Source organism: Arabidopsis thaliana, assembly GCF_000001735.4.
Source record: "Arabidopsis thaliana chromosome 1 sequence".
Taxonomy (NCBI): domain Eukaryota; kingdom Viridiplantae; phylum Streptophyta; class Magnoliopsida; order Brassicales; family Brassicaceae; genus Arabidopsis; species Arabidopsis thaliana.
The window spans coordinates 18,251,134-18,272,650 of NC_003070.9; the positions used below are offsets into that span (position 1 = coordinate 18,251,134).

Genomic DNA, 21,517 nt, shown 5'->3' on the forward strand with positions numbered 1-21,517 from the left:
TGCTTTTAGGTGATGAATAATTGTGAGAGAAATATGCAATTGCATTGCATTGCATGGATTATCTTTTGTCGTTTTCTGCTTCGTTGTATGTTTCCTCTGGACTTTGTTTTAATATCTCATTAATATAGTATATTATGGTTTTTATATATGAATCATGAAGTCTATAATCTGTTACATGTGTTTATTTGGAATTCTCGATTAATAATTGATAGATATTGGTACTGGATATGATTTTCTTTTGAATGTGTATCTCAACTGTCAACTTTCATTATTATTTTTTAATTTGTCTAAACTAATTTTTAATTATAGTCGATTTGAATATTTTGATTTTAAATAATCGCGATTTGAAATTAAGGAAGATATTTAGAATGTTAACAATACTTCTAAATCTAAACGTTTTTTTTATTCATTCTAATATGTCGCAAATTCAAAATTGATTTTTGTATAACCTCTAATTTCTAAATATATAAATCAAAATTGTGGATAATTCTCCAACTTCAAAATATTTATCATCTCTCTATATATATCCCATAAATATGATTAAATTATTGACTAAATAAATTAAACTGTAAATCATGTATACTTGAATATATTTCATATTTAATTGAGAATGGAAAGATAAGTCAGCTCACAAATTACCGACCCTTTCTTCGCCTAAAATTATGAACATGTACGCATGTTTTTAACTACCAAATTCACAATTCTTGAGTCAAATCTTTTGAAAGTTCACCAATTGATAACACCACATCGTGTCATCGTTCATAAACTCAAATAAATAAGATCGTGTTTCAACCAAAAATAAAATAAACCGAATATAACGTCGATTTTGTCAGACCGGTTATACCGATTTGGTCTAAGAACCTATGAGTATTTTACTAATTTACCCCTTCGTACATCCTCCACAACGGACAGAATTATCAACCCGAGAGCGGAGAAGAAAAGAGAGAGAAAAAAAGAAAGGGAAGGGACAAAAAAATAAATGGTGACTCAGGCGACCCACAAGCCCTTCCATGGCTGCTTCTTCTTCTTCCTCTCACCCAGAGACACGAATTGAAGAAATTTGAATTCTACCACCAATTTTCTACACTCACATTTATGATTTTCCCGTTCTTGTTGGATCCTACGAGATTTTGACTCGATCTTCAGAGGCAGATCTGATCGCGAAAATTTCTTATTTCCAGCTAATTTTCCCGTAACGTTGTTTTTTTTGTTTAATCGGAGATGGAGGCACTGACGGAGCTTTGTGACATTATAGCAAAGAATCCGAAGCAATTCTCGGAGAAGTTAGCTTGGATATGCGGTCGTTGTCCACAAACGGAATGGCTTCTCGCTGAATCGCCCAGGGTTTCTCGGAGTCATCTCAACGCTGTTTTAGCCGTTGCTCGGATCATCTCCAAGAATCCAGAATCAATCGATAATCGTGCCAAATCCGTCGTTAATGAGTTTCTCAGCGCTATACCTGCATCGTTCCGCCGTTCCTTCTGGCCGCATTCTTTCCCTTCGCAGCTGATCTCTTCGTTTTATTGTGATTTCTTGAGTTATCTTTCGTGTGCGGCGGATCTATCCCCGGAATTTGGTACAGAGGTTGCTAGGTTTACAGGGGAAGTTGTGATAGCCGCTATTGCACCGAGTTCTGGTGATAGCGACGGGGATCCAGCAATTTCTAAGGCTTTCTTGGTCGCGCTTTCTCAGCATTTCCCGTCGATTCTGCAGTCTGATGGAGATAAATTGATAACAATGCTGCTTGATCAGTTTGTTCTGAACCGTGCTCCTGCTTCGCCCAAGGAACAGCGGCAGCAGAACTCGGCTAACTCTGAAACTGATACTTCGTCGTCTCAGGGCTCTCCTATTAGTACGAACCGTTATCCCTCGGGAAAAACTGAAATGGCTAGTCCTGGCGATGAGGTGGCTAGCCATGGGTCCAATTTATCCTCTAAGAGTTCATCGTCTGTAGTGATGAATGGGGGTAGTATTGTGTGGAAGAGTGGTGTTGATCAGCTGAGCTTTGGATTTAGCGAGGGGAGTGGAGGTGCTAACCCTGTTTTTAGACAACAAGTTGCTTCTTTTGAAGACGAATCCATTGAGAGCTTGGAGAAGCAAGAGATTGCCTTTAGATTGATAACCCATATTTTGGATAAAGTCAAAATTGACTCTAAACTTCAGGATCAAGTGAGATTTATAGCCAAGAGGCAGCTTCAGTCCATGTCTGCATTTCTGAAGGTAATGCTTTTCTTGTGGTGATATATTATGGTCTTTTCTAGAATATGCCCTTAACTAGGAATGCTAGAGACGATATATCTTGCTGAAACAATTGTTAGTTGATACTCCCTTTTACTGTCTTGTCATGTTTTCTTAGAAAAGATGATGACTCTGTTTCTGCCTTTTGTTTTACAGTCAAGAAAGCGAGACTGGAACGAACAGGGCCAAGTTCTGAAAACTAGAGTCAATGCCAAACTGTCTGTTTATCAGGCTGCAGCTAAAATGAAAATCAAGAGCCTCGTGTCTCTTGAAACAGATGGAAAAACTTCTAAAAGGTTGGTCCTGGAGACGCTTGCATTACTTTTAGATGCTGCAGATGCCTGCTTGACATCTGTGTGGCGTAAAATGAAGGCCTGTGAAGAACTGTTCGACTCTCTGCTTTCTGGGATTGCAAAGATTGCAGTGGCAAGAGGAGGGCAGCCTCTTCGCGTGTTGCTCATCCGACTTAAACCACTGGTACTAGCTGTCTGTGCACTGGTAATTTTGTTATGTCTTAACTCATATGAGCAACATACTCTAAACTACTGATGATCATGTCTGAAGATCCATAGAAGTATAATCGAACACATCATGTCACAACTCTTCTGGACATTTTACCTTTACTTTACTGAAGGAAGTTTCTATTTATTTTTAATGTCTGTTGGTACAGCCGGATCAAGGGGCTATGCTTGAGAGCATATTTAAGACTAGTTGTGTGATTATTGAATCTGCCTGGGCCAAGGACCGAGCTCCAGTGGACAACTTCATTATGGGGTTAGCTTCAAGTATTCGTGAAAGAAATGATTATGAAGAACAGGTGGAGAAATAATAATACCCTTCCCTTAGCTGGTTAATTTGCCTTTCTTGTGTTGAATTGCAATTTCATCTTTCCAATAAGGCTCATCATTTGGTGTCCAGGTTGATAGAGAGAAGCAAGTACCTGCTGTACAGCTTAATGTGATTCGGCTGCTAGCTGATCTCAATGTTGCTGTTAAGAAGCCGGAAGTAGCTGACATGATTTTACCACTTTTTATTGAAAGCTTGGAAGAGGGTGATGCTTCGACTCCTAGCTTTTTGCGACTCCAAGTACGATTTCAATTTCTACAGTGATACCTGGCTGACTATCAATTAGTATCTTATATATGCTACTTTCTCCAACGTTGGCAATGGCAGAAACTGCTACCATCTATATCTTTTTTACGTTTTTTTTTTACATATTTACTTTTGCATTTATGCCAATTTGTGCAGCTTCTTGATGCTGTTTCTAGGATAGCAACATTAGGGTTTGATAAGTCTTACCGTGAGACAGTAGTTCTGATGACCAGAAGTTATTTGAGCAAACTATCAAGTGTAGGATCTGTAGAAAGCAAAACGTCAGCACCGGAAGCCACAACCGAGCGTGTAGAGGTATTACTATATGTCATTTGATACATGGTAGTTTGCTGTGTTTCTTTTAACTTTTACTATGACACTGATGCTCACTAATCCAACTACCGTGTAGACTCTTCCTGCAGGTTTTCTTACAATTGCCAGTGGTCTTATGGATACAAAATTGCGTTCAGACTACCGCCATCGTTTGCTTTCCTTGTGTTCAGATGTAGGCTTGGCTGCTGAGTCCAAAAGTGGAGGGTAATTATATGATCTTAGCTTGTATTCACTTTGAGTTTCTTTCACTGTTTATGGGTTAGTATATCTTTTAAGTGTTCTCTGCTGAAAAAATATTTGGGTATAAAACAATCTGCGCAAATTTTGAGAAATCTACTGGCAACAGCTTTTGCTGGCTACAGTATGTTTCCAGCAAGTGCTAAGTATTGCTGTTAACATAAAGATATATCAATTATCTTCCGCACTCCATTTTGCCTAAAAGTTTAGTACGATCGGAAATTATGCAGTTAATATTTCTCCACCTAAAACATTTTTCCTTCATACTGACTATTATTGTATGCTTCATTTCTTCTAGGAGTGGTGTGGATTTCTTAGGCCCTCTTCTTCCTGCTGTTGCAGAAATATGTTCAGATTTTGATCCTACTATGGATGTGGAACCTTCACTTTTGAAGTTGTTTCGCAATCTCTGGTTTTATATAGCCCTCTTTGGCTTAGCACCTCCTATTGTGAAAACTCCGACACCACCACTGAAGTCAACCTCCAATTCAGTGAACAGTGTGGGAAGTATGAGTGCAACTGCTTTGCAAGCTGTGGGCGGTCCTTACATGTGGGACAATCAGTGGGCTCTAGCTGTTCAGCGAATTGCTCAAGGCACTCCTCCCCTTGTAAGTCAATCTGGTCGTCTTCAGAGTTTAATTTGTGGTTCACCGTATTATTAGCCTACTAAAACTGAATCTCACATCTCCCAGGAGATAATTGTTCGGTAGTTTAATTTTATCTAATTGAGCATTGCTCTTTGTAGGTCGTCAGTTCTGTAAAATGGCTTGAAGACGAATTAGAACTCAACGCACTTCACAATCCTGGTAGCCGCCGAGGAAATGGAAATGAGAAAGTAGCTTCAACCCAGAGACTTGCTCTTTCAACTGCCTTAGGTGGCAGAGTTGACGTTGCAGCAATGAACACTATCTCAGGTTAACAGATGGGGAGTTATTTACAATATCTGCTAGATGGACTTCGATGTGATATTTTAGATACTTAGGAATCACTTTCTTCAATTCTTTTAGGGGTGAAGGCTACCTATTTGCTTGCTGTGGCTTTTTTGGAGATCATACGTTTTATTAGCAACGGGGGTATCCTTAATGGTGAATCAAGCGTTTCTGCCTCTAGAAGTGCCTTCAGTTGTGTGTTCGAATATCTGAAAACTCCAAATCTTACTCCTGCTGTTTCCCAGTGTTTGACGGCAATTGTGCATAGAGCCTTTGAAACAGCAGTCTCATGGCTGGTATGGAATTACCTGGTCATAGTATCTAAATTGTTTTTGTCAAAGACCTTTTAGTGGCAACTCTAGCACAATCATTCTGTCCCTTTGTATATGCAATTTGGTCTTTTTTTCCTTTTTCCTGCTTCTTCATTTACACAGTATATATATGTTACAGAAACTTTCTTTTGGTTTCAGGAAGATCGAATATCTCTTACTGGGAAAGATGCTCGTAATAGAGAACTGACAACGTATGCACATGCATGTTTCCTCATAAAGAGTATGTCACAGAGAGATGAGCACGTCCGAGATATCTCTGTGAACCTGTTGACTCAGCTACGAGACAAATTTCCTCAGGTAAAAACATATGGGTCTACATTCTCTCGTTCGAAAGATTATATGTAGGTTCACCATTTTGTAAGAGAGAAACGAGGTGATATAGTTCATATATGAGTATATCACATTGATAAATTATGGAGAGATAGAGATATGATTAGTCATGATTGTTTTTCCAATGCGAGTGTAACCGAAGATATACCAGGAATAAGACCCGAACCTCAGGTTTTACATGGAACAAAAGTTCCTTGGTTGATCCATAAGTGTTTTTCTTCTCACTTGTGGGCAAAAATTTCATGTGTTACCCATTGCAGATCTTTTTCCTTTTGAATCTAGCTGTTCGTATTGTTTTTCTTTCTTTTGATCTCTTACAAATTGGTCAATTCACTTACATTAGACATCAGTGGTGTAGACTGTTTATTTTTATGCACTGTAATGTTTTGTGATTTCTGTTTCACTTGTCTTTACCATAGAAATTTTGGTCATGGTTTACTTCCTTCTACATAAATCCTCTCCATTGTAAATTGATTAGATTTTTTTGTTTCCTTCTTTTTACTATCGGTTTTTGCCTTCTGTATGTGTGCTGGAGTATACCTCCAGGAAATGTTTGTTTGCTTTTGCCTTCTTCAACTGTTCTTTTGGACTCCCCATGCTTTGTAGATCAACTAACAATGAGAAAATGCAGGTCCTCTGGCATTCGTCATGTCTGGATAGTTTGCTGTTTTCAGTTCATGACAATACACCTTCAACTGTTGTCAATGATCCTGCTTGGACTGCTGCTGTTCGATCCTTATACCAGAAAGTTGTACGAGAATGGATCATAATATCGCTTTCATATGCTCCATGCACCAGTCAGGGTCTGCTTCAGGTTTCCTTCTTTTTGCCAATTCATATTATCTTCTATATGCTCATTCAAAATATCTTTATGTTTGATAGATTTCTTCTGTTTCTTCAAATCGATTCCTTTCTTAAAATGCTTAAAGCAGCTGGACCTCAGTCTTTCTCGCCCTCTGACTAGTAACTACCGTAATTCCTGTTTCATGTTTCTGTATGATTCCTTGGCCCCTTCAGATGTACAATCTGTTTTTGGTTCACAAACGAACTATGAAAAGCTTTGGACGTAGGCACTTAAGTTGTTCCTCTAGATTAACTTTGTCTATATCCTCATAGCAGAGTGCAGTCCGTGTTTTCTGTTTATGTTAGATTGTTCTTGCTGTTCCTTTTGAGTTATTTTCACATTCTTTCTCTTGTTTTTAATATGAACCTCAGGATAAGCTGTGCAAAGCAAACACATGGCAGCGAGCACAAACTACAACTGATGTGGTTTCTCTTCTATCTGAGATAAAAATTGGAACTGGAAAAAATGAACTTTGGTCTGGGATAAGAACTGCTAATATCCCAGCTGTGATGGCTGCAGCAGCTGCAGCGTCAGGGGCAAACTTAAAAGTTTCTGAAGCCTTTAACTTGGAAGTACTTGGTACTGGTGTAGTCAGTGCAACGGTAAAGTGCAACCATGCTGGAGAAATTGCTGGCATGCGAAGGTTGTACAACAGTATTGGTGGATTTCAATCTGGCTCGACACCTAGTGGTTTTGGTGGTGGCCTTCAAAGATTAATATCTGGAGCATTTTCCCAGGCACCACAACCAGAAGATGATTCATTTAATGAGATGTTAATTGCCAGGTTTGTGCGTCTTCTTCAGCAATTTGTAAATACTGCTGAAAAGGGTGGAGAGGTGGAGAAGTCGCAATTCCGAGAAACTTGTTCCCAAGCAACTGCATTACTTCTGTCAAACCTGGTAAGGTTTTCTTACCAAGAACAGAGGGGGCACTTTTTCTTACCAACAACTGTGAAATCTACCAGCTATTTTCTGCTGTACATTCTAATCTCTCTTATTGTTGCATCAGGGTGGTGAGTCGAAAACAAATGTCGAAGGCTTTTCTCAATTACTGCGTCTCCTTTGTTGGTGTCCAGCATATATATCTACTCCAGACGCTATGGAAACTGGAATTTTTATATGGACCTGGTTGGTTTCTGCTGCTCCTCAACTGGTATCTCTTGTCCTTGCCGAGCTTGTTGATGCATGGATATGGACAATTGATACAAAACGTGGTCTCTTTGCATCTGATGTACGATACTCTGGCCCAGCTGCAAAATTAAGACCCCATCTTTCCCCAGGGGAACCAGAAGATCCACCTGAAAGTGACCCTGTTGACCAGATAGTTGCTCACAGACTGTGGCTTGGATTTTTGATAGATCGTTTTGAGGTTAGGATTTATTCTCTACTTTTTCTAATACAGAGGGAACTCATGTGTGATTTACCTCATTCTTCTTCCACATTGGTTAAGACGGTCTTAAGTGTTATAAGTGCTGAGTTTTCTTGTGATCCTCCTAGTTGAATCAATTGAAAGACCTTAGGTGACAAATTGCAGTCTAAATTAATTTTGCTTCACTTGAAAAATTTGCTTACTGATCATCAAGGAAGCAGATAAATTTGAGTGAGTTTCTTATTGCCACTATGCTTTTTTAGGTTGTTCGACATAATAGTGCGGAGCAACTGTTGCTGCTAGGTCGGATGTTACAACGGAGTACAGACCTTGAATGGTGCTTTACTCGCCACCCTGCAGCTGCTGGTACCTTTTTTTCTTTGATGCTCCTTGGACTGAAATTCTGCTCATGCCAAACACAAGGCAACATGCAGAAATTTCGATCTGGACTCCAGCTTTTAGAAGATCGAATCTATAGGTATTTTTTTTGCGGATTTCCTTTGTTTTTTCTTGCACTATACATTTTGTTACGCTTTCTTTATGGACATCTCTCAGCCTGTCTCTATGATTTGGCGGCACGCGTCTGACTAATTTTCTTTTCGTCCATTTATTTACTATGTTCTAAATATTAATGTTCATGTGATCTCTTAGTGTTTTGTCGGATGTAGGATTTAACATAAATTGCCTTTGCACAACACATTGAACTGCCTGGACTAGTATCTGCTATGATAGTAGCTATTTCATATGCGGAGAACAATTTAAGCTTTATGTCATCTTAGCCATCCAACATGGCATTTTCGGTGTTTTCAAAATACTTAAATAATAGCTATTTCAATTTTATTATCTCTGATTTACCTTTGTTTTATTTTTTGTGCACATCAACTTATCCCAGGACGTCTTTAGGCTGGTTTGCTCATCAGCCAGAGTGGTATGATGTAAATATTCCAAATTTTTGTCATAGCGAGGCTCTATCTGTTTCAGTTTTTGTTCACTTTTTATCAAACGAGCTATCAGAATCAAGTCAATCTGATTCCAAAGGAAAACCTCGTGAAAGTGGGAATTTGATTGATGTGGTAAGACAACGATCTGCGATTTTTTTCTACTTTCACCTGTAAATTTGACTACAAACAATGATATTTCTTTGGGCTGGATGTTTACAGACTGATCAGTATCATCCCGTCTGGGGTGAGATGGACAACTACACTCTGGGAAAAGAAAAAAGGAAGCAGTTGCTTTTAATGCTCTGCCAGCATGAAGCTGACAGGCTTGACGTTTGGGCACAACCTATTAGTTCAAAGTAAAAGTCGCTATCTTTGTATCACATTTTCACTTCTCAGTCGTTTTCTTTGACTTACATTTTGATATTCATTCTTCCAAGTGGCAACGTATGTACAGGGACAGTCCGTATTCGCGGCTGAAAATAAGCTCTGAGAAATGGACCGAATATGCTAAAACGGCCTTTTCAGTGGATCCTCGCATTGCTTTATCAGTTGCCTCAAGATTTCCGGCAAATGCTTCTGTGAAATCTGAAGTCACTCAGCTGGTTCAGGTATGAATTTACAGATACTACTTCTTCTAAGACTGTAGAAAGACAGATTTTTGACATTTTGTAGTTTGAGATGGATATACTGTATCTCTGGTATTAAGTTTTAAAAGAGCTGGTGTTGCAATACCACACAAAAGCAGTGAGGCATAATGCAACTGGGAAAAAATTATGTTGAAGAACTTTTGGCTCATGGTACTTTTGGTTAAATATTTATTGTAAGAACTAAAACTTCTGTTGAGAATCAGATTGCTAGGATAGTACATTCTCTGGACCTCTTGGTATAAAAAATATAATTTGATACCATGACTATATCTCTTAATATGTAAATGATGTAAAATGAGCGTTCTCACTGATATTCTTTCTTGCAGACAAATATAGTAGATCTTCGTACAATTCCTGAGGCATTGCCGTATTTTGTTACACCGAAAAATGTTGAAGAGAACTCAGTGCTGTTGCAGCAGCTACCGCACTGGGCTGCTTGTTCAATTACACAGGCTCTTGAGTTCCTCACGCCTGCTTATAAGGGACATCCACGTGTCATGGCATATGTCCTACGAGTTTTAGAGTCCTACCCTCCTGAACGAGTTACTTTTTTCATGCCGCAGTTGGTGCAGTCTTTGCGCTATGATGATGGGGTAAGTCTTATCATGAAAATCTATATATTTAATGCCACTTCTCTCTAACATGACTCTCTCTCTCTAAGCAATTTGAATTATATTATTCGGTTTGTGCTCATAAAATTAGCGAAGGCACATCTTAATTCTTGAAATTAAATCATATATACCTTTTTTCTTAGTCTTCAAAATAGAAATTCTCCATTTGGTGTATTGAAGCAATTCCCAGAACTCATTCAACAATGGTGCTAAAAATTGGATTGACCAGCCCATTCAACCTTTTCTTTTCTTGGTCTTTTATCTAAACTAAATTACTTTTACGTTTCTTGAAATTAGTATTGGATTATCAGCTTCACATTGTTTTAAAACCATGTCTAATCTCGTTGTAGTTGTTGTAGTTGGGCCATTCAATCGCTTGAGGTTTTTCTTGTCATAGCTTTATCTTCAAATGCTACTGGGGCTGGATATTGTTTAATACCTTACATGAGTTCTTTCTCTTTTTCCTGTTTCGTAAGGTATTTAACAGTTCAACCTCTTTTTAAATGCAGAGGCTAGTTGAAGGGTATCTTCTTAGAGCTACCCAAAGAAGTGACATATTTGCCCACATTCTCATTTGGCATTTGCAAGTAAGTTTAACCTACTAGATTTGCAAGATCTTAATTTTGCTTTGAAACCTTTATAGAGATTGTTGATGTTCACTTCTATCTTTTATAATGCCAGGGTGAGGATGTGCAGGAAACTCCGAAGGATGGTTCTATCGATAAGGTTTGCCCATAATTATCATTTTCTGCTTATAATTTATTGGTGTTAGCTCCTATGTAAAGTCTACATCTTACTACTCCTAGGTTATTATATGTGGCTAGAAAATCTTTCATTGCCTTAGTTTGAGGAAAACAGTATCCTACAGTTGCAAAATATGGCCTCCTGCAGAATACATCTGTGAATTCTTTGTTTATGTTATTCTTCACATGTGATAGAACGCAGAAAATATCCTTGATTCAGCCTGTTGACCGCTGGTTATAAGCACAAAATTCCGAGATCTTGAAAATGGGTTTTATGACTGCTTATTGTTCTGTATCATAGCATAATTTTGTTCTTGGAAAGTATAGTTTGGACAAAAGATGTCGTGAGACAGAGAGTAGGTCGTTAAACTATAGATAGCGGTAGAAACTTTGTTGTATATCTTTTGACTGATCTGCTTAAAAAATCTGAGCTCATCTCTTTGTTTCTGTAATATTTCAGAATGCGGCATTCCAAGAAATTTTGCCACAGGTTCGGCAGCATATCATTGATGGTTTCAGCCCCAACGCCTTGGACATGTTCACTAGAGAGTTTGACTTCTTTGACAAGGTTACTTCTATATCTGGGGTGTTATTCCCTCTTCCAAAGGAAGAACGCAGAGCCGGTATTAGGAGGTAGCATTTTAAATTTGATAAAACCTTATCATGTTACGGATGTGTCTGCATAGTCTAATAATACTCTCCATGGCAGGGAGTTGGAGAAAATTGAAATGCAGGGAGATGACCTTTATTTGCCAACTGCTCCTAACAAGCTTGTTAGGGGTATCCGTGTAGACAGTGGAATACCCTTACAATCAGCTGCCAAAGTCCCTATCATGATAACTTTTAACGTTATTGATCGTGATGGTGACCACAGTGATGTAAAACCACAGGCTTGCATTTTCAAGGTAATCCTCCGCATGATTTTCATACAAAATTTCTATGTTTTTCCTTATAGAAAATGCCAGTGCAGAAAAAAGAAAATACTTCTCCTGTCAGACTCTACCACTTGTTTAAGTAAATAAAGTTTGGAAAACGTTGGAAAAAAAACGTAGCTAGTGGTTTCTGGACATTCAGATGCTGCGCCCAGTTGGTGAGTTTACTGTGAGTTAGATGATTCTCTCTTGTATTCATTCAGGTTGGAGATGATTGCCGGCAAGATGTTCTTGCCCTTCAAGTGATATCTCTTCTTAGAGACATATTTCAAGCAGCTGGTCTTAACCTTTATCTTTTTCCATATGGAGTACTCCCAACTGGTGCGGAAAGGGGCATAATTGAGGTAAATCTCACTCTAAAATGTTTAATATCCTTGCTGGATGAAACAGATACGGTGGTATGAGAACTTTCTTGTATCAAATAAGGATCAGACTTTTTGTTCACATCTCTTTTCTTCCCTTTTGTTACAGGTGGTGCCTAATACAAGAAGCAGAAGTCAAATGGGTGAGACTACTGACGGGGGTTTGTATGAGATTTTTCAACAAGACTATGGACCCGTCGGCTCAACCACCTTTGAAACAGCACGGGAGAACTTCCTCATCAGTAGTGCCGGTTATGCAGTGGCTAGTCTTTTACTCCAGCCCAAAGACAGACACAATGGAAATCTCCTCTTCGATGAGTATGTTTCCTATTTTTGCACATTCCCTTTGTTCTTTGATTCTTTCCACTTGGTGCATTGGAAAAAAGTTTATCAAAACCTCTCGATGGAAAAATATAGTGTTGGAAATTTCATGGAAGTAACACAACTTTATTACCATGTGTTATGCTAATGCAGCGTGGGAAGACTTGTCCACATCGACTTTGGTTTCATTTTGGAAACTTCGCCTGGTGGGAACATGCGATTCGAGAGTGCTCATTTCAAACTGAGCCACGAAATGACTCAGTTGCTAGATCCCTCGGGTGTTATGAAAAGCAAAACATGGCATCAGTTTGTGAGCTTGTGCGTCAAGGGGTACTTAGCTGCTCGGCGGCAGATGGATGGAATCATCAGCACGGTGCAAATGATGCTAGAAAGTGGGTTGCCTTGCTTTAGCAGAGGAGATCCAATTGGTAATCTTAGGAAAAGATTTCACCCAGAAATGAGCGAACGTGAAGCTGCACACTTCATGATTCATGTATGTACGGACGCATATAACAAGTGGACTACTGCTGGATACGACTTGATTCAGTATTTGCAACAAGGCATCGAGAAGTAAGAAGAAGAAGAGGGAACTTAATGATATCCGAAACCAGAGTTATATAATTTGCAGGTAAAAAAAGTTTAAGCCATCGAGTATTCCGATTTGATAATTGTTATCTCCTCTCGGTTGGGACATTCTGACTAATTGATTACTTAAGAGGAACTTGAGGATTATTATTTTTATGTTTTTGTCGTAGGATTTTGCTATGCACAAAAAAAAAAAGTAACAAAAGAGAGAGGTAGGAGTGTTGTGGTGTGGGGATTTTCGATAACTTGAGATGTAAGCTACTATTATATATGATCTTTGATTATTCTTGGGTGGAAATGGTCACGTGTTTCTTGATAATTCCATGCGTTGTATAAAACAATTTATTTGATTCAATGCCGGATGATAAACTCATTACAAGTATATCATCCCGCATACACCAGAACCCAATTTAGTTCTTTCAGTTCCTCTGCATCAGAAATGAACAAAAATGTATTCTATTAACATGTAGAGGTATTTGTATTCAGTGGATGAACACTTTCTGGTTGCTCATTCCGCTTTTCTGGTTACTCATTCCGCTTCCCGGATACTCTCGTTTGGCTTTTCTGAAATAGAGGAATTCTGAAGCTGCCCTAACAGGTATTCATCAGTTTGTGAGCTTGTTCATCTCTCTGAGATTCCTTCTCGAGGTATCCATCTAACTTGGACAATGATAAATTCGTTATTCAGTGGCTCGTAAACTGAACCAAGGAAACGAGTTAGTATTCGGATCATGGAACTTATGCTGTCCATCGCAATATTGTTGATCATTCAACAACTTTGGAATCTCTCCTGAATGGCAATTGACTCGGGAGTCTGTAGTGCATACTTAAATTCAAATTGATTTTTAGAACAATAATAACAATTTTTTAAGAAAATAAAATTTAAAATTTCGAAAAAACTTACCATTCAGTGTAGAAAATGTCTGTAAGTCAACTAATGACTATGAGTGACGGAGTTAAAAGAAAAAAAAAAAAAAAAAGAGATAGAGTACAGAGACAATATAGAACGACAGAACAAACAGATCTATCAGTTTACTGACTACAGAGAGGATTTGAACTGAGAATCGAAGAAAGTCTCTGAGGGTTCATCTATGGAACCGGTTATAATCGGTGCGCTGATTTTGGATGTTCACGCCAAGCCTTCGACCACACCAATCTCAGGAACCACTGTCCCTGGCCAGGTTTTAAACTTGGGTTCTATCTCCCTCTCTTTTGTCTGACTTTTGATTGATTTCTTGTCAACAATCCGAAACGGAAAAAAATTCAATAGTTACGGATCGTCACTTTGATTTTTCCTAAAAGCTGGAGTAGTTAACGATCTTTTAGCCCCACCCAAAGTGTGGCAATTATGTGTTATTAATTAGGACATAGATGTTTATTAAGTAATCAACATGTAAATTATCTTTAATAGGTCTTATTTGCGCCGGGTGGTGTAGCAAGAAATGTAGCTGATTGCATCTTCAAGCTTGGAATTACACCTTTTATGATTGGTACTTTAGGGCTTGATGGTCCAGGTTTGTCTATCAATAGTGTCATCGATTCCGTTTTTAAGAAATGACATTGATCAGTCATTTTTTTATTTCCTTGGGAGCTTAGTTTGGTCCTTTTTATGTGTACACAGCCAATGTTTTATTGAAAGAGTGGAAGCTCTCTATGAAAGGTTAGAATCTGCCTCTAAATATGTAGTAAAGCAATTGATGCAGAATTCAGTTGACAAAAGTTTGTCCTTTTACTTATCTATGAGACATAAATTTTATGCAATTTTCTTGGTTGGTAATGGCAGGAATCTTGAGACGTGAAGACATTAGTACTCCCATTGTGTCCCTTGTATATGACACTAATGGAGAAGTTGCCGCTGGTGTTGCTGGCGTGGATGCCGTTGTAAGTTTTCTCAGTGATTATGTTTCAATCCTAAAGATAAATTGGGTTTGAAGGATGTCGTTGTTGTACTTAGTTGGGAGAATTTACATTTACATTGTTTCCTCGAGCAGGAAAATTTTTTAACACCTGAGTGGATCCAGCGGTTTGAATACAACATAAGCTCTGCTCGTCTTCTTATGGTAGATGCAAATCTTAGCTCTCTTGCTTTGGAAGCATCTTGCAAATGTAATGCTTTCAGTTTCTAATTTTGGATTGTCTAATCGTGGTTTTGTCTTGTCTACTTAATGATTTTTCTTCTTGAAGTGGCTGCAGAGTCCAGTGTTCCTGTATGGTTTGAGCCAGTGTCAGTCACTAAGTCACAGAGGATCGCCTCAATTGCCAAGTATGTGAGTGCCATGTCTCTATACTCATGAAAGCTAGATTAGGTTTATTTACAAGCTAACGGATATTTTTTGTTGTTCCCTCCTAATAGGTAACAATAGTGTCCCCAAACCAAGACGAACTCATAGCAATGGCAAACGCTCTCTGCGCCAAGAATTTGTTTCATCCCTTTAGATCAGACGAAAATAAGCTTTCTATTGAAGATATGTTCCGTGCACTAAAGCCAGCTATTTTGGTTCTCCTTAAAAATGGTGTTAAAGTAGTTATCGTAACTCTCGGCTCCAATGGAGCTCTCCTATGTTCCAAGGGAAACCCGAAAAAGGCTCTGAACATAGACAGAAAGTTTCTAAGAAGTGGAGAGGTCTTCAAAAGAGTACAGTCTGTATGTTCACCAAACCGGTTTTCTGAATTGGGATCGAATCGCAGCCCGAGTCTTTTCGCAATGCATTTCCCAACCATCCCAGCCAAAGTCAAGAAGCTGACTGGTGCAGGTGATTGTCTGGTAGGCGGGACAGTTGCATCGCTAAGCGATGGGTTAGATCTAATCCAGAGTTTAGCGGTTGGCATTGCGTCGGCGAAAGCAGCGGTTGAGTCAGATGATAATGTGCCTCCTGAGTTCAAGTTGGATCTTATATCTGGTAAGAATTAGTTGTGTCAATATGAATGAGAATGAATTATTGGTTTTATGGGGGCTGAACCGGTTTACGTGTTGTGTTTGGTTTGACCGTACAGGTGATGCAGAGTTGGTATACAATGGCGCTAAGATGTTGATGGTTCACCAGTCGATGCTATGAACTGTGAAGGAGTTTAGTGGTTTACCTAGTAGTCTAGTCTTATCAAATAAAGTATTGCTAGCAAAAAAAAATAATGTCCAAAATATTCCCTAGTGTTTAGAAATCAATTTAGAGATTTTATTTTTGGTGCGCAAGGGTACAACTAAATAGTTGCAAGGGTTTTTCAAATAAAGTAAGGGTTACAGTTGTTCATAAAATAAATAGAAATTTAAAATAGTTTATAAGTAAACCAAATATTGTAATACGCGGTTTATTACAATAGATAATACATATTAAATCTTGAGACTAAATCAAGCTGAAAATTCAGATAAATACGTACTCTGTATTTACTGCTTCGGAGGGATCAAGAATGGAATAATCATAGATAGAGATGCTGTGGGGCGGCTCGATCCAGACACCAACTTTCTGACCCCAGGTCAGATACTCAAAGTAGTACCCTTCAGGGTCTTCACAAGAACTCCTGCTATATAAGGAATACTTGTAGGGGTGATTTCTACTGAAAGGACAAGGAGACTTGGTGGAACGCCTCTCGTTGATAAATCTGCTCCAGAAATACAAAATGTTACTCATTGACCCTGTGAGGCCGTAGGTCATCACGCAAGACCCATCGCTCAAAAATATTGAGGAACCATCCAATGTTTCCTTCTTCTCCCAAACGGACTCCAACCGGTTAAGCCTATACACCATGGGCTCCAGAGACGATGCATCTACAAGAAAAATATGTCCTTCATATTCAGTCATCCACCTGATTGAGCGGGGCGCCATAGGGATGGGTTGCACAGGAAGTACGTTCCAAGTACGTGCAGTTGGATCGAATACCCCTAGCGCAGTTTCCGAAGCTGTATAGAAGAGACCATCTGAGTATAAGATGTTTCCTAAGCGCCTGAAGTAAGAAGGAAACAGATTAGGGAAGTCCTCATGTAGCCATGTAGTTGCACCAGGACGCCAAGTGCTGATTTTGATTGCTACAGATGAGGAAATATTATTTATACCAAACACCAAGCAGCTTTTCTTCGTAGGAGCACAAGAGAAAGCAAAATTCGTGTGCACTGATTCCATTATCCTGTTTCTAGGCAAGTCTATACGCTCTCGGGTAAACGGGTTGAAAAAGTACATGTCGGCAATTAGTGAAAGAGAGTCGTTCATGAGTAACCACCCATCCTTGGAATAAAGGATACCTGAAGACTTAGATAGCTCGGGTAGATTCATCTCCTTTGTCTTCTTCTTCTCAACTGGGTCAAAAAATCCGTAAGAGACGCCCTTGTCTTGAAATGCATCATGGTACAAAAGCCAGCAACGACGACTTTTAACCCGAACAGAAGCAGCAATATCACCCCATGCCTTGCAAACAGTAGAAGAGCGTATGTTGTCTTTGAAAGAAAGACGAGACAATATGAGACGTACAAGATCCGAGGGAAGAAAAAGATCTTCTTTCAACATCTCACCCTTACACTCCTCTGAGGTTCCACTATTGTTTTCTAAGATTGTTCTCAACCTGATATAAAAGAAGGACAATCGTAGATTTTTGTTTTTTGTGAATATCCCAAGGGAAACAAGACTTTACAAAGCCCTAGGCTCCATTCATTATATCTGAAGCCAAGTAAGTAATATTGGAAAAAGAACAAACCTCTTGACATCTGCCACTGCTTTCAGTTCCTCTGTTCCTGAGATTGCTTTCAACCTGAGACCACAAGCATAATTATTTTAATATCCATTTGAAAAGAAAGTTAGAAACCCTAGATTGTTTTGATTTATGTGAGAGAAAAAAAGAACAAACCTAAAGAGTTCTGCCTCTGCTTTCAAATCCTCTAGTTCTTCAACATGCTTCTCAATTTTGGAACCAGACCTAAAGATAAATATAAAATAAAATAAAAAGAAGCCAAAAACGTTACAATCATACTCAGCTGATCATACTTATATCTTATAAGTTTAGCACAACCTGAGATCAAGATCACCCAATGAGAATTTTTTTTGTTAACATGTATGTGAGAATTACAAGCCATAGACACCGCTGATTTATGTGAGAATCCAACACATATAAATACAAGGAGAAAAAAAAGAACAAACCTAAAGAGTTCTGCCTCTGCTTTCAAATCCTCTACTTCTTCCACATGTTCCTCAATTTTGGAATCAGACCTATACAGATCAAAACACTCCCTCCGTGAAATTAACCATTGCCCAGCAAAAAGAAAACAAAAACGTAACGATCAGACCTAAACACCCAAATCTACTGATGAAACGAAACAAGTAAATCTCAAATCCAAAGAGATTTTCAGTGGCCTTTCAGATTGCAAACACAATAGATCAAAGAGTATTGAGCCACATACCTTTTGGGATTACAGATCTTATACAAGATTAACGACACAAGTTCTTTTGCTCTGCAAGCCATTATTAGGGCCGGAGAAGATGATCGCACTACGCGGTTAAAAATATTATTTCATTCTTTTTACAATATATTTCCTCTCTTTTTTTTTTTTAACTGTTTAAAAAAAAAACATATTAAATATTGATTATAAATATATTATTTTTTATTGTTTTACAGTTTTTTATAACTTTAAACTAATGATAATTAACTATTCTTTTTTAAAATTACAATTCACCAATATTAACTAATAAATATTGCATGAAAAACTTAAAAAGTCAATCTTTTTAAAAAAAAAAAAATTTCTAAACAATCAAACTAAAAGGAACAAAGGAAGTAACTTTTATTCAATCCTTCAAACGAAAAAAGAGAAACACAAATACAACGATATTGATCGGAGAACACATGTAAATCTCCGGATATTTCGCCGGCGAAAACGAAAATTCCTCGAAACTAAAACACAAACCGAAAGTACCAAAACATATACCAATTACAGGCACAAAACAATAATTAAACAAGCAAAATCTAGTAATTAACCCCTAATTATCCTTTGAAAAGCATCTGAACACCTAATTACTTCTTTTCCGAGAACGGAATTTTGCTGTTGATGACGGAACTCGCCATACCACCGGAAAACTCTGATCTACTCGTCCTCCCTAGTTAATAAAGCGACTTAAGAAATTAAGGGGGTATTATTGGTTTGTGATTTATATGGATTTTTAGTGACAAAATGTTATGAAAAATCTTTTGTTATTTAATTAAGATTTTATAAGACTTTTGGTGTTATTAAATTTTGATTTGTAAAAAAATAATCTAAATTTTTTATAAATCTGAACTTATTGGATTCATACTCTAATAAAGTCATTACAAATTTTGTGTTATTTAACTTAAACAACAGTTTTCATGATTGTTAATGATTTAAAATTTTGTGTTATTGGATTATGATTTTATACTCTTTTCTTCACAAATTAAAATCATGAAAAGTATCATAAAAAGAGAGAGATTGTGAATCATGACTTTGGATATAAACAAAAACCAATGATACGAACAGATGCAGAAATCTCATTAACAGTAATGAACAATACAATATAACCTCTACAAATTAATATTCGATAAATTAATAACCTCTATAAATTAATAAATTCTTCTGGTCCCGAGTTGGGACCAGTGTAAAAAATGACACAAATTGATAAATTAATAAGATAATAATTTTTTAAAAAATCTTATATAAATATATGGTCCCATTAGTATCATAAATTAATAATTGTAAGAACTTCTTAAAATATATATATGTTATATGTAAGAAAATTAGTGAAATATGAATCTGCTATTATTTTACTTTTATTAATTTATACTAATTTTTAGTAAAGTTCAATTTTAATATTTTTACTACATCAAAAACTGTTTTTTTGTTGTTTTTTGGACACAATAATTTATCCTTATTTGCAGTTACTTCTAGAAAGATAATGATTATAAATAAAATAAAATTATTTCAAACATAATTTTTAAAAAAATTACAAAATTAACCTAAATTCTCTATAAATTAATAATTATTATTTTATAAATAAATTAATACCTCTATAAATTAATAGAATTTCAAGGTCCCAACATTATTAATTTATAGAGGTTTTACTGTATATATATTATGGCTCAGGTCCCACACGTGCTCCTCTATAATCTTTGTGAAAAATTAACACACAAACAATTTTTAGAACAAAGCATTTTAATCCAACACATGAAAAGTAAATATCCAACAAAATATTTGAAAATAAAACTTCAAGTTCTTCATGGATAGTTCCATGTTCATGTAGCTTACTTACGAATACCATAGTTATTGTGTTTATGCGTGTGATTTTCACTTTGGTGGAGATAGATTTTATAGAAGAGGAGAGAATAGTATACAATATTTTGGAGATATGTTATAATTTTGGAGAAATCACAAATCAAAGTTTATAATTATATTCAGGAAGATTTTACAAGATTCTAGAAAGACTTTACAAGATTTTGGATTCTATATCTTTTAAAAGTCATTAAAACTCTTTCAAAATCACAAACCAATAACACCCCCTAAAACATCTACTTGCAAACCCAACTTGATGAACCTTTGATGATGAAGCTTTGGAATCATCAATGATATGTTGACACATGTATCTCTAGACTTACTCGACAGAAGACCGGATAAGCAGAAATAGACCTTTCAGATCTTGATCCAAATCTGATTGTGAATTCTTGTTGGTAGAAGCTACAAGAACTGCCTAACCGCAACAACACCCATCTGGCCATCTCATAGATGAGAGATTGGGATCAATCGGTTGAAGGCCTTGGGAAGAGAAGCTAAAACTGAAGGTAGGATAATTAGGGATTGAAATTGATTTCAAAAGTTTGTGATTTTGACCCAAAATTGGCCATCATGACATAACCTTTATTCGGTCATGAACAACCGAGAGCAAAACGGCAGGAAAACGCCGACGAAAACCGATCATCGAGACTGTGAAAGTCAAATCGATACCGAACACAAACCAACCATCCATCACAATACGAGCTGATGCATGTTGGAAGATAGCCCGCTAAACGGGATTGGATAACCGGAAAAGATCCGGACGTTAACAAAAAGTTCAGTCGATCGCTCTCTGAAATATTCATGAGAGAGAAGAGAGAAAATCGACTGAAGAAGAAATCTTTCTGTTAAAAAGAAAATTAAAAAAAAAAAAAAAATTGATAATGAAAATTTTAAACAATAATATATAAAAATGCACCAATCACATACCCGCCGGCATACCCACCCATTTTTCTGATATAGTCAATAAATATTTTGAAAATTTGTAGCTATGAAATAGGTCTATGTGAACCTCAAGCAAATTCAGAATGGAATTACTTATTTATAGAGATCTATAGAATAAACTTAATGGTATTTATTGGCAAACATGTATATTAATTAAATGAACTAATTATTATTAGACATTAGACAGCATATGCATATGCATATGTTTGCACACACAAAAAAAGACAGCATAGAGCAAGATAGAACCATTCACCACCACATCATAAGATGTTAGAATTGATAAAAATAAATAAGATAATTGTTTGGTATAGTATTTTTCTCGTATCAAAAACGGAGTTCTATTACTTTATGAATTCATTTAGAATATTCAACTTTTTCGGTTTTTTTTTTGCTAAATTATAAATATTTCATTGATAATGAAAAAGTTTAGGTTACAAACATAAATTTGGAACCTATACATATGAATCCATAG

General features: G+C 37.1%; 3 protein-coding genes, 1 long non-coding RNA gene and 1 other non-coding gene across 12 annotated transcripts; 3 read left to right on the top strand and 2 right to left on the bottom strand.

Annotated features, from left to right (window-relative positions):
• Positions 1-916: 916 nt before the first annotated feature.
• On the top strand, positions 917-13,539 carry ATPI4K ALPHA (Phosphatidylinositol 3- and 4-kinase family protein). 4 transcript variants are annotated; one of them, NM_180629.2, is made up of 26 exons: positions 917-2,220; positions 2,395-2,736; positions 2,909-3,055; positions 3,157-3,324; positions 3,487-3,645; positions 3,740-3,867; positions 4,199-4,508; positions 4,646-4,814; positions 4,908-5,125; positions 5,300-5,458; positions 6,123-6,305; positions 6,707-7,234; positions 7,344-7,703; positions 7,967-8,181; positions 8,596-8,776; positions 8,864-9,000; positions 9,099-9,252; positions 9,618-9,884; positions 10,412-10,489; positions 10,584-10,628; positions 11,106-11,278; positions 11,355-11,550; positions 11,781-11,921; positions 12,049-12,257; positions 12,414-12,888; positions 13,016-13,450. In NM_180629.2, the coding sequence occupies exons 1-25, from the start codon at positions 1,222-1,224 to the stop codon at positions 12,832-12,834; spliced, it is 6,087 nt and encodes a 2,028-aa protein (NP_850960.1). In that variant the 5' UTR covers positions 917-1,221; the 3' UTR covers positions 12,835-12,888; positions 13,016-13,450. The 4 variants fall into 4 exon arrangements, with proteins under 4 accessions (NP_850960.1, NP_001323160.1, NP_175359.2 ...); NM_001333376.1 differs by having other exon boundaries at positions 931-2,220; positions 2,395-2,715; positions 13,016-13,330; NM_001333375.1 differs by having other exon boundaries at positions 2,395-2,715; positions 12,414-13,450.
• A 271-nt stretch (positions 13,540-13,810) lies between these two features.
• On the top strand, positions 13,811-16,137 carry AT1G49350 (pfkB-like carbohydrate kinase family protein). Its single transcript, NM_103825.6, has 8 exons — positions 13,811-14,026; positions 14,257-14,359; positions 14,467-14,505; positions 14,629-14,726; positions 14,837-14,951; positions 15,030-15,112; positions 15,199-15,745; positions 15,840-16,137. The coding sequence occupies exons 1-8, from the start codon at positions 13,937-13,939 to the stop codon at positions 15,899-15,901; spliced, it is 1,137 nt and encodes a 378-aa protein (NP_564543.1). The 5' UTR covers positions 13,811-13,936; the 3' UTR covers positions 15,902-16,137.
• AT1G07543 lies at positions 14,011-14,206 on the bottom strand. The gene has a single exon (NR_139265.1).
• AT1G49360 (F-box family protein) lies at positions 16,098-18,332 on the bottom strand (the record flags this gene model as incomplete). 5 transcript variants are annotated; one of them, NM_103826.4, is made up of 5 exons in its annotated part: positions 18,229-18,315; positions 17,969-18,037; positions 17,679-17,747; positions 17,529-17,582; positions 16,098-17,396 (listed from the first exon to the last, which is right to left on the bottom strand). In NM_103826.4, exons 1-5 carry the CDS (start codon positions 18,288-18,290, stop codon positions 16,205-16,207), a joined length of 1,446 nt encoding a protein of 481 aa, NP_175361.3. In that variant the 5' UTR covers positions 18,291-18,315. The 5 variants fall into 5 exon arrangements, with proteins under 5 accessions (NP_175361.3, NP_001323044.1, NP_001323043.1 ...); NM_001333380.1 differs by lacking the exon at positions 17,679-17,747 and having other exon boundaries at positions 16,205-17,396; NM_001333379.1 differs by lacking the exon at positions 17,679-17,747 and having other exon boundaries at positions 16,205-17,396; positions 17,969-18,332.
• On the top strand, positions 17,731-18,321 carry AT1G07547. The gene has a single exon (NR_139266.1). It is a non-coding gene; the product is annotated as an other RNA (long non-coding RNA).
• Positions 18,333-21,517: the final 3,185 nt, after the last annotated feature.